General features: G+C 33.7%; 1 protein-coding gene across 9 annotated transcripts in view; it reads left to right on the top strand.

The window, feature by feature from the left end:
• PPP1R12A (protein phosphatase 1 regulatory subunit 12A) overlaps nucleotides 1-18464 on the top strand; it is a 139143-nt gene that overhangs the window by 51679 nt on the left and 69000 nt on the right. For all 9 annotated transcript variants that reach the window (XM_079141173.1, XM_079141178.1, XM_079141174.1 and 6 more), the window contains exon 2: nucleotides 5018-5148. In XM_079141173.1, the coding sequence (XP_078997299.1) occupies nucleotides 5018-5148 (131 nt within the window). The remainder of the gene's footprint in view (nucleotides 1-5017; nucleotides 5149-18464) is intronic.

Here is an 18464-nt window from a genome sequence, read left to right as displayed (position 1 = left end):
GTCCTGGACTTTTCTTGGATGGTAGGTTTTTAATGGCTTCTTCTATTTCATTGCTTGATATTGATCTGTTTAAATTGTGTATGTCCTCCTGGTTCAGTTTGGGAGGAGCACATGTCTCTAGAAATTTGTCAATGTCTTCAGTAGTTTCCATTTTGTTGGAATACAGATTTTCAAAGTAGCTTCATATATCTCAGTGGTGTCTGTCGTGATATTTCCTTTTTCCTCACAAATTTTAGTAATTTTGAGTTTTCTCTCTCCTTCTCTTTGTTAGTGTGGATAAGGGTTTTTCTATTTTGTTTACTTTCTCAAAGAACCAACTTTTTTGTCAATTTTTTGAATAGTTTCTTTTGTTTCAATTTCATTGATTTCAGCTCTGATTTTAATTATTTCCTGTCTTCTACTACTTTTGCTGTTATTCTGTTCTTCTTTTTCTAGGGCTTTGAGCTGTAATGTTAGGTCATTTAGTTGTTGACTTTTCATTCTTTTCTGGAACGTGCTCCATGCAATGAATTTTCCTCTTAGTACCGTTTTCATCGTGTCCCAGAGGTTTTGATATGTTGTATCGTCATTCTCATTGACCTCTAAGAATTTTTTTTATCTCCTCCCTGATGTTTTCTGTTATCCATGTTTCATTCAATAGCATGTTATTTAGTCTCCAGGTGTTGGAGTAATTTGTTTTTTATTTTGTCATTGATTTCTACTCTCAGTCCTTTATGATCTGATAGAACACAAGGAAGTGTCTCTATTTTTTTGCATTTCCTAAGGGCTGCTTTGTGGCATAACATATGGTCTGTTTTCAAGAAGGTTCCATGTGCTGCTGAGAAGAAAGTGTATCTGCTCTTTGATGGATGGAATATTCTATATATGTCTATTAAGTCTAGGTTATTGATTGTGTTATTGAGTTCTATGGTTTCTTTGGTTGGATTTTGTTTGGAAGATCTATCTAGTGGTGACAGCGGTGCGTTAAAGTCACCCAGAATTATTGTGTTGTGGTCTATGTGATTCTTGAAATTGAGAAGGATATGTTAGATGGACAGGGGTGCACCATTGTTTGGGGCATAAATATTTACTGTCGTTATGTCTTCCTGATTTATGGTTTCCTTAAGCAGTATGAAACGTCCTTCTTTATCCCTTCTGACTAACTTTGGCTTGAAGTCCACTTTATCTGATATAAGGATGGAATCCCCCATTCTTTTACTGAGTCTATGTGCATGGTAGGTTTCTTCCCATCCTTTCACCTTTAGTCTGTGGATGTCTTTTTCTATGAGATGAATCTCTTGCAGGCAGCATATTGTCGGCTCTTTCTTTTTAATCCATTCTGCCAGTCTGTGTCTTTTGATTGAGGAGTTTAGGCCGTTAACGTTCAGGGTTATTATTGAGATATGATTTGTATTCCCAGTCATTTGGGCTTATTTTTGGTTTTTAACTTGGCTTGGTTTCTCCTTTGAGTGGTTTTTCTCTAAGGTAGTTCCTCCCTTTGCTGACCTCCATTGTTGTTTTTCATTTCCTCCTCATGGAATATTTTGTTGAGAACATTCTGTAGTGCAGGCTTTCTATTTGTAAATTAACTTTTGTTTATCATGGAAGGATTTTATTTCATCTTCAAGTCTGAAGGTTAGTTTTGCTGGGTATAGGATTCTTGGTTGGCAACCATGTTCTTTCAGAGCTTGAAATATGTTGTTCCAGGCCCTTCTAGCTTTTAGAGTCTGGGTTGAGAAGTCGGCTGCTATCCATATTGGTCTCCCCGTATACGTAATCTGATGCTTTTCTCTCACAGCCTTCAAAATCCTATCTTTATTTTGAATGTTAGTCATTTTCATTATAATGTGCCTTGGTGTGGATCTGTTGTGATTCTGTGCATTTGGTGTTCTGTAAGCCTCTTGTATTTCATTTTCCATTTCATTCTTCAGGTTTGGGAAATTTTCTGATATTATTTCATTGAATAGGTTGTTCATTCCTTTGGTTTGTATCTCTGTGCCTTCCTCAATCCCAATAATTCTTAAATTTGGTCTTTTCAAGATGTCCCATAGTTCTTGGAGATTCTGTTCATGGTTTCTTCCCATCTTCTCTGTTTGGGCAACTTTATTTTCAAGTTTAAATATTTTGTCTTCATTGTCTGAGGTTCCGTCTTCCAAGTGGTCTAGTTTTTTGGTGATGCTTTCCATTGAGTTTTTTATTTGGTTTATTGTTTCCTTCATTTCAAGGATTTCCATTTGGGTTTTTTTGAGAATCTCTATCTCTTTGTTGAAATGATCTTTTGCTTCCTGCAGGTGCTCTTTCAGCTTACTGGTATTATCATTCATTGTCTGCATTTGCTCTCTTACCTCATCCTTTGCTTTGCGAATCATCTTAAATCATGTATAATCTGAAGTCCTTTTCTGACATTTCTTCTACCGTGCTGTCATTGGATACTATTAATATAGAATCTAGTTTTGTTTGGATCATTTTCTTCCCTTGTTTTTTCATGTTGTTCATGTATCTTCCCCTCTAGCAGTTTAGATCTGGGGTATTGCAGATTTCCCCTATAGGCTTAGAGTGGCCCTATAGGCTTCCAAAACCCTTTCTTTAAGGGGAGATCAATATTAGCAGTGCCTAATTCAGACACTATGCAATCCTAGACCAAATGGCCCCTATGAGGATAATAACAAAATTGTCATAATAAACAGAATGAGTTCAAATATTATCTTCAGTAAAACAAACATTTGCAATAAGGTCTGCAGTTTCTAATGGAGGCCAAAGAGGATGCAGAGGGATGTAGAATGTGGCTGTTAATGGGATAAGAAAAGAATATATAGAAGTTCTAGATAATAGAAAGGGTGAGAGTGTAATCAAAAGAAATTGGATGTTAGCATGCAAAAAAGGGAGAAAGAGACTTTGAGGGAACAGATAAACAAAAGGAAAAGAGCAAGTAAAGTAAAGAAATAAAAACTTAAAATTTTTCAATAAGGAGAAAAAGAAAATCGACAGTGTAACAGTCATATAGTAATGAAACCTTCCAGTGTTCAGTAGCCTGATGCATGAGAGTACCTGACATTGAGCTTCAAGTCTCCAGCAGGCGTCTCCGGATGGGATTTGCCCCACCTAAAGATCATAGCTCCAGCTTCCAGGATTATCCAAAATGTCCGCTCTGGCTTCCAAATGTGTTGGTAAATGGGGAGCTGCAGTTCAGGGTGTGGATGTGGTCACTTGAAAGTCCTGGAGGCGGGGTGCGGTTGGTCAGGCAGGGGTCCTGGAGTTTGGGTGTGTTTGGTGTGGTTGTGGGATCCTGGAGGCCGGGTGCAGTCAGTTCAGGGTCCTGGTCATAGGGCGCAGTTGGTTGATCTGGGGGTCCTGGTGGCAGTGAGCAGTCAGTCAGTCAATGTGAGGGTCCTAGAGGCAGGAGTGATTGGTGGGGCTGAGGGCTCCTGGAGACGGGGCTCGGTCAGTCTGGCCAGGGATCCTATGGGGCCTGCTGTTGTCTCAAAATGGTGGCAGCCACGTGTAATCAAACCTGCAGGTACTGTAACAGTGAACTTCCAGGCAACAACAGGCAGCTGGTGCTCCACTGGCGGTCGGTGATCTGTTTGCTGATTGTTGTTGGACGATCGGTAGGTGGACCTCGTTTGTTGGGTGATGGATAGGTGTAAAGCAGGCGATCGCCAGGCGAGAGGCAGGCGAATGGCGGATGATAGGTGCCTGACAGTGTGTGGGTATTGTTATTACTGATAATGTGATAGAATAAAAGAAATTACTTTTTGAAAGAGTGTTCATAAGGTCCTTTTTGAGGAAGAAATACCTACATCAAGACTTGTGCAATGAAAAGAATCAGCATGTCTGTGTTTGGAGCAGAGAATTCCTGACAGAAAGAACAGCAAGTACAAAAGCCCTGATATACCTGGTCAAAGGAATAGAAAGGTGCACTATGGCTGGAGCCTAGTGATTTTTTTTCATCTCAGGACCTCTTTATTATCATGCGTGAGGCCCTGGGTGAATCTTAAGGATTACTGAGGATCCCAATGAGTTTTTGTTTTCTGTAGTTTATATGTATTATTATTTACAGTATTACTAATTAAAGCTAAGGATTTAAAATATTAATTCATTTAAAAATAACAGTAATTTCTTATGTTACATTAATAGCATTTTAAAATTAAAGTGGCTCATTCATTTTCTCTTGTACTTGAATTTCTTATTGGTAACATATTATTGCATGTTGTATATGGTGTCAGTTGCTTTTCTTGAAGTTATAGGCTCATTTTGTTCATATTCAATAAAATATCTGTGAGATCAAAGGTAGACTCAGTTTCTCATTTAAGTGAAAACAATATTCTCTGCAAATATGACTGTTCGGCTTGCAACTCATTTGTACAAGTGCTTTTCCCTAAGAAAAGTACTTTAATGAACACTTCCCATCTTTTTCCATAGAATATTAAATAGATGTGTTCAAAGGTATAGAGTTAATAAAATTTATAGTTTTCATAACTTTGTCAAGGACATTCATAAGTAAAAAGAACTTAGAAAAAAAGTGAGTGTGTAGTGGTCAATACAATAACTCTTAATAGAGGTGGTTTTGTTGCTTTTTGCTAAGACACACGCAGTTTTACCACTACTGCTTTTGCACCCTCAAGTGCACATCTACAAAGTGAAAAGTTATTTTGAAAATAGTTTTGATCTTGTTCACTTCCTGAAAGGTTCTTGGACCTTCCAACCCACAGTGAATTGTATTTTTGGAACCATTGCTATAAAGGAAATTTTTTTATAATTGTAAAATTTTGATTGTTTTAATTTTAGTATGTTTTTGTTTTCCTAAATGGGTTACCATAAAGAGTGGTTACATACCATAGTGTTATGTGTGTCTAAGAAAGGACTCTTATAGTTTAGTTAGTATCATTGTTTGGTTTGCTGGCTATATAAGAAGATAGCTACAGATTAATATATAGAGTATTTATATCATAAAATCTATAAAGGGAATTTTATTGATGTTTTGTTTGGAGTGTTGATTCACATTTTTTTCTAGTCATGTTTTCAATTTTGTTTTTAGGCTTGCATTGATGACAATGTTGATATGGTGAAGTTTCTGGTAGAAAATGGAGCAAATATCAATCAACCTGATAACGAAGGCTGGATACCACTACATGCAGCTGCTTCCTGTGGATATCTTGATATTGCAGAGTAAGCCAGTTCTATGTTTTAATTTTATCCTAATAGTATTTTTAAAATGTGAAATTTTTAGAAATCATGGTTAATGATTAATGAGTAAACACTTATATTAACTTAACTCATGAAAATTATTATTCCCAGGACAAAGAATAAGTAGTTTTTGGGAATCTAAATATTGAGTTTCTCAGTGTTAGATCTTCTTGTCTTCTTGTTGTCTTTCCCTTTGGTATTTTGTATTAATATCAATAATTATACGCATTCTCTATCCACATCTTTTCTTTTGAGTATAGGTATAATACTGTCAAATGATTGAAGTTTAATATTTTAGCAGTCTTAGTCCATGTGTATATAATCATGAATTGTTAAGAAAAATCAACAAAAATTCTCACTTATTCTGCTATAGGAATAACGTGGTAATGGTCCTCCAGTTAGTCAGCTTGCTTAGTTTTTCTTAAGATGATTCTCTAAAAGTATGTTTTTTTAGAACATTTAATGAGAAATAATCATTGTATTCTCAGCTGCCTTTAACATGTTGATACCAAGAAAATCTTAATTCTTCTAAACATTGAGCATGCATGGTAGAATAGGTATCTTGAAAATTCTTTTCATTATATTATTTTCTCTTTTTACTATGTACCTATACCATAAATAGTTTTATTGTCTCTTTGTTCATATGTCAAAGCTTACAATAAATAAATGAATGGAAGTTCTGCTCTGTATAGTAAGTCGTCACAGCTTATCGCTAAGGGATACTATTCCAAGACTCCAGTGGGTTCTTGAAACCACAGATAACACCAAACCCTATATATACTGTTTTTTTTTTTTTTTTTTTTTTCGTATACATATCTGTGATGAAGTTTAATTTATGCTACAGGCACAACAACAATAACTAATAATAAAATACGTCATAAAAATATACTGGTAAAATAGAACAGTGTACTATAATAAAAATTGTGTGAATAAGTTCTCTCTTTCTTCAAAGAGTCAAGACAAATATTAACATTTTCAGACCATGGTTGAATGAAGGTAACTGAAACTGTGGGAAGTAAAATCACAGATAGCTGGGGACTATTATACATCTTTTTTAGTAAGACTTTACAGTTTTATGTCTTACAGATTTTGCTTTTTTTTTTTTTTTCCTTTATGTATATTGGAGATAGGATACATTCATTTTAAGGGAAAACAGTATACAGTGAAATGGAAAGTGCGCTACTAGTTCTAAGTTCATTACTGACTTTGCCACTCTCTACACTGCTTTTGGTAATTTGTTTCTTCCCTGTGAGCATTGATTTCTTTTTTAAACACTAAGAAAGTCTTTTTACCATTGCAAAACACTATTTGTTCAAAATTACAATCATGATTCCCAAGTTCTTTACCTCCTGGCTGTATTTTTCATGCTTACCAGACAATTTAAATCTCTTCTTCATAGAAAAAATGATAAAATAATTGAGCCATTTTTCTTCTATTATACTCAAAACTTAGGCAGGCTTAAGTAAGTTGATACAGATTATATATGCTTCTTCAACCACTGTGGAGGAATGTGATCTTGGCATATTGTTTAACTTTTTTGAACTTCAGTTTTTTCTCTATTATAAAATGGGAATAATATTTCCTGGGATTGTTGTGAGGCTTGCCTGAAGTAATCCATGAAATGTAGTATCTGTCACATAGGAAATACTATGTATTAACTTTTGACCATTAACTTTTTTATTTCCTCTAGGAAAATGAAAATTCAACTTCTTTCTTCAGATGTTTAATCCTTGTTTCCTTTTTAAAGTCTTTTTTCCTTTTTAGAGTTTGAGAAGGTCATAATAGTTACCTTGAGTAATATCCTTGCATAGACTCATGGACTTAATTGTGTACTAAACCCATTAGGTCATTTGGGATGCTTTTACTTTCAAGTAAAAGAATACCCAATTTTAAGTGACCTGAAGAATAAGGACATTTGTGGTATAGGATAGTACATTTAAAGGATGATACATTTAGAGGATGGACTTTTAAGTTTATTAAACTCTTCACTGATATCACTAAGGGCTTATTAAGGTTTTTCTGGGTGATTTTTAATTTTTTTATTTTCTTAATTTCCCAGATAGAAACTTGGCCTTGTTTCCTGTTGGTCTCAGGATGATTGCCACAACTCCAGAATTATGTTTTTGAACTTCCACATCCAGAACAAAATTAAAAATGAATCAGGACAGAATAGAAAATATCTTCCTCCACATTCTATGTTTATCAAGGAAGGAAACCTTCCCCTTAAGGAACATCTCTGGGCCTAATCATTTGCCCATGTCCTAGTCAGAAAAAGCAAATGCCTGGCATATTACATGCCAATGAATTTATGAGAATGAGGAAGGGTAAGCAATTTGTTGCAGCTTCTTAATATTATCAGGGTAACTATTAATTTTTTGAAGGACAGAATACTAGAGTATGTACTTCACAATTTGTGCAAACAAAAATGACCTGTTTTGGACAGGGTGGCTAGAATTCAACTAACTTTCCATAGGCAATTTTAGTTTATGATTGTGGTGTAATGGAAGTGTTCTGAGTCCATAGTTTCTTTGAATCTTTAAAGTTAGAAGAATAATGAATTTTCCTTTTTGTTCTCTCTGCCATCTTTTTTAAAAAAATGACTTTTTAAAAATTAAAAGACAATTTAATTCTAGTATATATTGGATTATTTGTTAAGATGATGGTAGTTCTTTCAGATGTCCACTTATTTATATCAGTATAGTCTCTGTCAGCAATTAATTCCACTAATGAATGAAAGGAGTTAAGGGAACTATTTTTCTTAGGCATAGAAAGTGACTGAAGAGAGAGGAAGAAGATATTTCCCAGATGAGCATTTATAGGAATGATAGAAAGCTGTATTAATAATGACATAAAGACATTAGTTATAAACCAGGTATGACCTACAAAAAGGAGGGAATGTGGTCACTTTGTTAAGTGAAATGGTTTATGGTTAAATTGGATGCAGATCCTGGTTGTGTCATTCACTAACTTTGGGCTCTCTCTGATTTAAGATTCTTTATAAAATGGCAATGACCCAGCTTCTTCCCGGTTCTTATTTCTCTTATTACATTCCACTTCATGTTTTTTAAAATTCTGTCAGTACTAGACTACTTCTAAGTTCTGTAACATTCACTGTTGGTTTAAATATCAGCATCTTTCCTCATAATGGTTTATTTGCCTTTTTGCATTACTTGAGTAGCTACCAAGCTCTCAAAAGGCAATAAGAACCACTTCTTCCAGGAAACCTTTGAACCTTTGCGATATTTTTGTCTAATTTTTGTTTTTGCTTTTGTATAGTTTTTTATTGGTGCATTATAATTATATGTAATGTTGGGATTCATTGTTGCATATTTGTACAAGCATACAATATAATAATATAATTTAGTCAATTTTATTCTCCATCTTATCTGATTCTGCATCTGTAACATGTTTTCTATAGTTTTAATTAATTCCTGTTGACCTGAACAAGCCCAGATCAGTTCACTCTGAGAATTTGGAGATGGTTAGAATATTTTTTACTTCTACTGGAGATAGTAGAACAGAAAACTTGAGGTTGCAGTTTTAGTTCTACACAGTAAACAATTTATATCTGTAGCCAAAGAGAATGCAAGTAAATAAAAGACTTGGAGCTTCTCATGTCAAGCCCTCCCTACTCCTTAAAAAAAAATGGTTGAAGTATTAGAGAAAACTAAAAGTAGAGGTTGTTGAATGGAGGACAAATAAATAAGATTATTTTAGGGAGTCTGATGTTGTGCTCAGCATGTGTTGTTTTAATGCCGTCTTGAGTTTTTCATGCTTAGGATTATTAATTATTACTTCATTTAACGTGTTTTTAAAATCATGTGGTTAAAGAATACAAGTAACCCAATCAACAAATGGGCTAAGGAAATGAACAGACACTTCACAGAAGAAGATCTACAAGCAGTCAAATTTGATCCTGCTTCGGCCTTCCCAGTCACTGGGATTGTAGACATGCACCATCATGCCCAGCTGTGTATACAATTTATTGCTCCAGTCTCTGTCAGTTACTTACAGCTGTCTAGCCATAAGTAAACTGAATTATAAACTTAAATTACTATGTTCAAAGCATTAAGAACCAAGTCGTCTGATTAAGGAAAAAAATTACATGAATTTGTAGGAGTTATACAGTGGCAACATTTTACTTTTCATTCTTTTTTAGTTTGTTATCTATAATTTTTCACAAAAGAAACTTTTTATGTCTACTATTTGGTGTTACCCCTGTACAGTTTTTAATGGGAAAAATGGACTATATGTTCCCTATATGTGCTAATTTTTTAAATAATGAGTTGGCTTACTACCTACCATCCCTTCAGCAGGGACTAATTTTTTTTTTCTTCAATTTAAGTAACATTATGAGTCCTGCATCGGGACGTATTTGATGTGTTTCGATCCTTTCTGTTTATGCTTAGTGAGAGCAAATTGTACAATCTTAGGTCATTAAGAGTCTCTTCAGGTTGGCTTGTATGTCATTGGGACATGACCAGATAAAGTGGTCTTTAAAAGCTTCCTTACTGTCTGTTATTATAAGATGTTCCAGATTCATCTTTTACATTCCTCTCCAAGGTCTGGATTATGCAGTTCTCCTAGGAGCTCTGTTCTTTGTAATGGGTGCTAAGAGTGCTAAGGATTGGTCATTGTTTCTAGTTATTTCCTTTCTCCCTCCCTTCATTGCCAGAAACTATAGGGTTAAAATAATACATAATTTCTAATTTGCTTTATTGTATGTTATACATATATTAAACAGTATACCATCACCATCACTAACAATAATATGATTATTAAAAGCATTATGAGGTTTTGTTTATGTGTTGATTTCATTTGAAATAGTTATCTTTTATTACATAGATATTCCAGTGGGTTCATTGTTTAGTTTTAATTCTTTTAGTTTTTAAAATTAATTTTGTTTTATGATTTATGTAAAATACCAGGTTCCAGTATCAATAGCAGATCTACCACCCTGTTTCTTCCCATACCTTATAGTCACCCATTTTAAAGAATTAAATATTTTATTACATTTTGCTTTTTAAAGTAGTATTATTTAAAATAAATAGTACTCCCCTTTGTAGATAAGTGATAGAATATCACACTTATTTCTCTACTTTGCTCTTTTAACTTGGTCTTTTCAGGAGATCACCATATACTGGACAATAGAGATACTCATTATTGTTTTCATGTGTTACACTTTGTTGTCTTTTATCTTGTTATAATTTAGCCTGTCCATCTCAGTTAACCAATAAATGTTGTTTAATTGAATGACTACAGTTTTTAGTCTTGGAGTTCCCCCCACACACCCCTGTTTTTGTTTTGTACTCTTGCAAATTGTAAACACTTTATATTTTAATAAGAAAACAAATTATTTAGTTACATTTTAGTTATTGATAATCTTTGTTTTAGTTTACCACATTTCTTCTTTTAACCTTCCACTATGAATATTTAAGGAATGCTTTTATCTTTAGTGACTTTAGTATTGGCATAAAATTTTCTAATATAGGAACAAAATTAGCTCTGTATTAAACTAGCATTATATGGTTTCATAAGTATTAAATAAAATATTAATTAGTACATGTAATACATTTTTATTCATATTTGGATTAATTTTAATACTGCTGTTGAAAATTTCTTAGTTTACAGGATTACATTCAGTGACATTTTCATGGTTTTTTTGATAGCATAGAAAAAACTTGATTAGATTTGTCACTTGATCATTAAAACTAAGTTATTTAAGGATATGGTAACTTTAAAATATTTGTGGTGGATTCTTTATGAATTGGCTTTCTTCATTATAACCTTCATCACATAAATATCCAGCAGGATCCTCAAGATTGGCTTAACCTTCAAAATATGTTCAGTGTCTTATTTTTCTTCGCCTCTCTTTTGTTTCTTCCTGAATCTGGGCACTGTTGTCACTGGAATTTTTATAACTGATCCTAAGCATAACTGTCATCTTCCCTTCATCTTTTTTTTTTTTTTTTTTTTCCACAGCAGTTAGAACAGTTCTTTTAAAATAAAATTAGATGCACACAGTTTTATTCAAAGCCTTCCAATGGATTTATACTATGTTCAGGGTAGAAACCAGAGTTCTTATGGCCTACAAGGTTATGGTTTTCTCTCAGTCACCTATTTGATTTTTGCTCCACATTCTCCTCTTCTCTAAATTCACACCTGCCTCCACGCTGGTCCCCTTCCTGAGCCTTTAAACAAACTAGGTATCTGGCTTCATGGTTTTTGCACCTGCTGATTCCTCCATCTGAAATTCAGTAATGTTTTTGATGCTTTTCAAAATTGAAATTTGAAGGAAAGTATCATCCTACATGAAACATTGTAATTGTTAAGAACTGAGGCTCAGGAATGAGACAACTATGTTTAACTGTTAATTCTGTAAAGGGATTGCTATTAATTTTGGGCAGATTACTAGCTTCTCGAGCCTCTTTCCTCATTAATATATTAATACTTGTTCTTATGACTTATTAAATGAGATATTGTGATAAGATACTTGTTAAAATACATGGCACATAGCTATATAGAGTGAATGTTAGCTGAATTAATTGTAATTTTTTAATAATTTTTGGTCACCACTTTTTTAGTGAAAATGTGTACTTTCGGTTTCCCTGAATTATGTAGCAAAGAAAACAATCAACTTTTTTTTAAATTTTAAAGCAAACTTGTCTAGATAAGAGGAGCAGGGGAGAACGAAGTAGTCATTTGCCATATTTAAATTGATACTTGATACAATAACTAGACTGGCAGATATATCACAAACACAAAGAAGAAGTGATTAATTTTGTTTAGGGCAATTAAAGAGAAAGTTTAGAGGGAGTGACATTATCTGTGATAAGCAGAGTTTTTGCCTCTGGGAGTTGGGAGCTAATTGCCTGAGGAAAGTCATGGTATAGATGAATGAAAATAAGTGATAAAGCCCTTTAACTGGCCTTCACTATATGAACTTATATTTGCCTGTGTGTGTGTGTGTGTGTGTAAACCAATTAACTGATAACTCTGCAGCAAATAGGTTACTTCTAATAAGAGCACTCACTTCTTTTTCCATTAGTAGGGTTGCAAACCTACCAAAAGTTTTCATCTTGCCTGATAACATTATATAATTTAATTGGATAACCCCAAACTAATGAAACATACAGAAAACAAACTTTTGCTATGATAACCAAGTTGCATACTTTGGAAAGACTGAAAGTATAATTGCTGTTTAATTAGATGTGGTTGAGACAACTTAAGAGATTGAAAGAAAAAAAATTAAGATTGCATTGCTTGTTAACTTCAAGTTTATGGTTCACTTTAGAGATGCTTTGAAGTCTTAGATAAAGCTTCATGGATACGGTTTATATAAGAAAGGCAACATGAATTTATAGTCAGTAGAGACATCCAAAGAAAAGGTCTGCCCTTCACTAAAGTGTGGATAAACTTACACACTATGTCTTTTGTGACGAAGTAAATATTATTTACACACATGTATTATGTTGTATGATTCCCTATTTTAATCAGATTTTTGGTTAACCAAGCAAATACTGATCCAGATTTCAGTGAATAAAAGGGGCTTGTTTGGGGGCCTTAATTTTTTCAGGGAGGAGACTTTAATGGAACATAGAATAGCAAATAGGGCATGCAGGGATTTTCATGCCATGCTGAATTTGTCCTTCAGTGGTAATACATTTTTAAGGAAGTGATGACTTTGGGTCTATTTTTTGGAAGACTCTCCTTGATAGCTTAGAAAAGTGGAACATGAGAACCAAAACAGTGTCAATGAGATCAGAAGTAGAAATCATAAAGAAATTTGAAGAATAAAATTAAGAAGCTTTTCATGTTTCACTGAATTCAGGTATAAGTCAAACAGAAAAATCGAAGTCGGTGGTGGTAATGATACCAAGTGCTTACTATGTGCTTTTTCACTTCTCTAAGTCCTTTAATATACTTCTAGTCATCCTAATGTTCACATGGGCATGTACTTGATACTACGCCATAGTAACTATGCACAGTTCCAAACTCCTAAAACTCAGAAGATTGAAAAAATAAATCACAAGTTTGGGGTAGGCTCAATGACCAACAAATTATGACCTGAACTGATGTGAGGCTATTTGTGTTCTTGAGTTACCCTATAAAATTGTAAATTTTTTTTTTTTACAGAAATATTGGTTTGTTTGATTATGGAATGCTACCTCAAGATCTGGTGATGGTGCAACTTAATCTATAATATTATTTTTTGGAAATATGAACAGTTTTTAAATTTGAGTTTAGATGAGGGGTTAAGTGTTACTTTATGGATTAGAAAACTGAGTCATACAGACAAATTATATTCAGTAAGTGGCAATGTTAGGATTTGAACCAGAGTAGTCTAACTTTTCAAATCTGTACTTTTAGCCACTATCATATGCTTACCTCCCTTTTTGTCCTTTGTAATTAGGAAAATGATGCTGTTAAACTAACTTATTAAGGAATCTAAAGAGCAGGATTAGGGAAAGCAGAAGAGGAAGCAATACAGTTAAAAGTAGATTTAGATTGGTTGAATTTGTGATACCAGTGGGAAAAACGTAATAAAAAGCCAGGAGCATTTTTGGATGCATTTAAATGTACACACTGGCCAGTTTTGGTGGGTACATGCCTGTAATCCCAGTGGCTTGGGAGACTGAGGCAGAAGGATCCCAAGTTCAAAGCCAGCCTCAACTCAGCAAGACCCTTTCTCTAAATAAAATATAAAAAGGACTGGGGATGTGACTCAGTGTTTAAGTGCCCATGGGTTCAGTGGCCCCAGTACCCCCCCAAAAAATGTACATAATGGATTTCATCAAATCTAAGATGCCATTATTGTAACATAGTATGTCAATTACCAGGTTAAAATGTTAAACATTAAATTTCTATGCAGTTTTAATTTTTATCCCATAAGTTTTTTTTTTCATAAAGTATTATTCTGTATTTTAGAGTATTGTTGATACAGTATTCTATTACTGTTTTGGGGTTTTCTTCTAAGGCATTGATATATTCTGTAAGGTTTGATTTTGGTGTTTTCTTGATCATAACAGAAAATGTCAACAAGAAGTATTCAGACAAAACCTAGGAAGACATCTTAAATAGCAGGTAGTGCTTTTTAAATTTATTTTTTGGTACTGGAAATTGACCTACAGGCGTTCTACCACTTTAACCTTTTTTATTTTTTCTTCTGAGACAAGGTCTTGATAAGTTGCCCAGCTGGCCTTGAACTTGGGTACCTGAGATGAAAACAATATGAATTAACTGCGAATGGTGTCATATGTGCGTGGTAGTGATAGACATATCATGTCTCCCACCTGATTGTAAGACATCATTGACTTTTAAGATCCATTTATTTTAGAATATTTCAGTAATACTAAGATGTGGAGGAAATGTTTATACTAGAATTATTAAAAGATAAATAGGATTTTTGCCTCTGAGAATTGAAAACTTCAGTAATAAGGTAAGATAGTATTACATATAAGTGATCTTTAACAGATACTCATTTTTAAAAGTTGGTAGGTGAACAGAGAAATTAGATCTGCTCTGGGGAGGAATCAAGAGAAATAGGTAATGCTAAAGACAGAGTCTTGAATACTGCTTTATGAAAAGAATAATTTAAATACTTGCTCACTTCATAAAGTTTTTCTGAATGAGTCTAGGTACCCAGTTTAAAAAGTTGACTAATTTTTTTCAGAAGTATTAGCTTGTCTTTAGTATTGACATAACTAATTATGACATAATTATGGAACCATGATTTTAAGGTATCAGAAATTGAGCAGAGTATTTGGCAGGTTATCAGTAGATTGGACTAATAACATTATTTGTATTCAAAAATATATCATTTTTATCATAGGATTTTTTTAAATAAATTGGAATATCTAAAAACAGGTTAAAATTGGAATGTTATAAAATTGTTCTGTTTCTTAACAACTAAAACTGTGACAAAGAGCTTCCAATAAGATAGAATAGATATGCTCTTTCCCCTACTTTTCCCACTAGGTGCAAGAAAAACACTCACCAGGATATAATGAAGTGCCACAAAGCTCCTATTGCAATGGTGTCACATTAGGTCAGGTACACAGTCAGGGCTTTCATCCTGTTAAGATAGTTAACAAGCCCTTCCTCTACCTGCAGTGGCAGTGGAGGAAGACCATTTGGGAAGCTCAGACTTCTGGCTTTTCTCAAAAATAAAATTTTAATTTGATCTGCAGGAATTTTGTTTTCAAGGACAAATTGTTTAATTGTTCCTGTTTTTCATTGTGGTGTAAAAAATCCAAAAGGTGGTGCTCATCTGTAATCCCAGCGGCTCAGGAGGCTGAGGCAGGAGGATCATGAATTCCCAAAGCCAAGCCTCAGCAAAAGCCAGGCACTAAGCAACTCAGTGAGACCATGTCTCTTAATATCATACAGAATAGGGCTGGGGATGTGGCTCAGTGGTCAAGTGCCCAAGTTCAATCCCCAGTACCAAAAAAAAGAAAATCCAGAATGAAATGTGAAAGAACATTCACATTAAAGACACAAGATTATTTACGTATGTTTTGTGATGTTTGTTGCCTGGAGATTTGCAAAGAAAATAGCATTTATTTCTGAAGATAATAGTGTAACTGTGTTCTCTTCACGCATCTTTGAAAAGTTTATGGTGCTTAGGTTTCAAAATTTCTTCCTCCCAGAGTGACTTTGAATAATTCATTTGGATTTTCAAGAAACAAATATAGTCCTATTTTGCTGATGTTCTGATTCTTAAGTTAAAATAACTTAATACTAGTTTTCCTACAGTATAAAGAAAATAAATCTTAGCTTTTAATAATGAAGTTATTTTCTCTTTTTTCACTGTTTTCATTAGATCCTCCCCCTCCCCGGCCTTTTCTTTTTTCCTTTTCTTAGTGCTAGGGATCAAACCCAGGACCTCATACATGCTAGGCAGGCATTCTACCACCCAGCTACAAATCAGAGTTTTTATTAAAATATCAAATTTTAAAAAATGAAATACTTCTCTTTCTTAAATAATTTCATCTCTGGTTTAGTTTTTGACAAAATTCAGAGGATAATAGAGACCATCGAAAGTTGTCTTCTAAATTCAGTGTACCATATCCAAGTTGCATCTGGTGTCTTTGCTAACAATTTACACCCTTTGTTAGATTTTTCAAATATTCAAATAGTTTTGTAAAACAATTTCATTTGGTTCGTGTCATAATTATCTAAAATCATTTATCAAATCAGAATTGTTCGACTAGTATAAAAGTCTTGCTCTTGCAGTTTACCAGCTTTTCAGTTCTGCAGTTTGTTAAGAATTTTATCCTGCACTTGTTGGCATCTCCTGCGTTGGCCTCTTTTGTATTGTATAAGGAGATGGTCATCGTTGTTGGGAAAATACAAGTCTGATTTTCTTTATCCTGAAGCACTCAGTAGATTTGTCCATCTGAGAACAGCTCAGTCTTCTGACGTTTCAGATTGAGGCTCCTTTGCAAACTCTGAGTGCGATTTTTTTAGTTTCCTTAAAAGAAGTATCTCACATTTTTCCTAACTAGCAGTTGCACAGACTGCTTCTGTTACCCAGTTTTTGTTGTTCTGAAAGAACTCCAGCCATCTATTTTAAGGGTCCCTCAAAGTGAATCTCTGGTATTCCAGGTAGTCTATATTTTGTATAAACTAATTATTTCCCATTATTTTAAACATTGCTTTCTTAATGTGGTTATTTTGCATAGTGTAACAGTATTTTAGTTATACCCTTAATTCATTTAAATTTACATAGTCCTATAAGTTTTGTTCGTTTGTTTTGTTTTTTTATAAATTCAGCTTCAAATGTTTAAGTTCATGGTTGTCACACAAGTATCAGGACTCAGAGCTGGGAACTAAATTCAAAATCTGCCGAATATAAAGGTTTCTGCTTTTCTTTACCTGACCAACTTTTGAATGGCTTTTGAAGATTATCATGGTAGATGAGAATGAACGCAATGGTATTTCATTTATTTTTTTAAAAGTAAGTCTTTTCTAATACTTAAATTTGTAAATGATAGTTCTAGAAGAGGTTTTGAATTGAATGCATGCATGCAGGAATGCATACTTACCTGTGCTTTTGACTCAGGATGTGTTCCCAGCCTTGCTTCTTGCCAGCAGTTTTAGAAATTCACTTTTTAGTTTCACTTAACATCTTCCTGTTTGCATAAATTTTGATTTTGCTGTTGACTTTGACCTGATATTCCCTTGAAGCTGTGGTTTATGTAGCTTCCTCTGCTTCAAACACTGCACCTACTCTGAGATACTCCTTTTATTCTCAGTTTTTATGACCTTTGACTGATTTTTACTACCTAGAGAAGTATTTTTATATAACTATCCCTAATTGTTTAATTGGAATTTTGCCTAGCGTAATAATTACATATTATCGTGAACATAGCACAGTTTCTTATTCCACTCAGATCTTATTTTACTGCTTCCTCATTTATTTATTTGTATTATTTAAGGAAATGTTCTGTTTTAGTTTAACATTTTTTAAAACTGAAAACAAAATTTTGCCCCAATTTAAGTATAACCTGGGTTAGTAGAAGTCCCGTGTAGATCATAAAAATGTTTACAGTATATTAAGTGTAAAAATGCCATGTTACAAAATGATATGGTAACTTTTTGTAGACTGATTCACATTTATAGAATAAATTTATTACAGAAAACCTGAATAACAAAATATAATCTTAGCAACTGATACAAATCTTTCCTAATCTGCCTCTTAAAGACAACCACTGTTAACCATATGGTGTATGTGTATTCTTTCATTCCTCTCTGTGTATTAGTTGTGTACAATAAACAGAGAGGTTGATCCATACCTTCAGTTACTCTCAGGAAAATAACATGGGTCCCCAAGTGCACACACTTCATGTCACAGAGCTTTGGTAGTTTCTATTCTTCTTACCTAGATCATTTTGTTCCTCTATTCTGTTTTTATTAGTACCTACACTTTTGTCAGATAAGCTTTTCCTGATTTCACTAAATCAATTTTTCCTGTTACATACAGGTTGAGCATTTTTAATCTGAAAATCCAAAATCCAAAATACTCCAAATCTGAAACTTTTTGAGCTCTGACACGATGCCACAGGTGGAAAATTCCATACCTGACTTATTATGACAGATCACAGTCAAAATGCAGACACAATAAAAATATCATATAAAATTACCTTCAGGCTATGGGTATAAGGTAAGGTGTATATGAAACATGAATGAATATTTTGTTTAGACTTGTGTCCCATCCTGTGAATATCTCATTATCTATATGCAAATATTCTAAAATATGAAACCCGAGAAACACTTCTACTCATAAGCATTGCAGA

This window comes from Sciurus vulgaris (genome assembly GCF_902686455.1).
Source record: "Sciurus vulgaris genome assembly, chromosome: 5".
Lineage (NCBI taxonomy): Eukaryota > Metazoa > Chordata > Mammalia > Rodentia > Sciuridae > Sciurus > Sciurus vulgaris.
The sequence above is the reverse complement of the archived record's forward strand: the minus strand, read 5'-3'. Positions and strand labels throughout refer to the sequence as shown.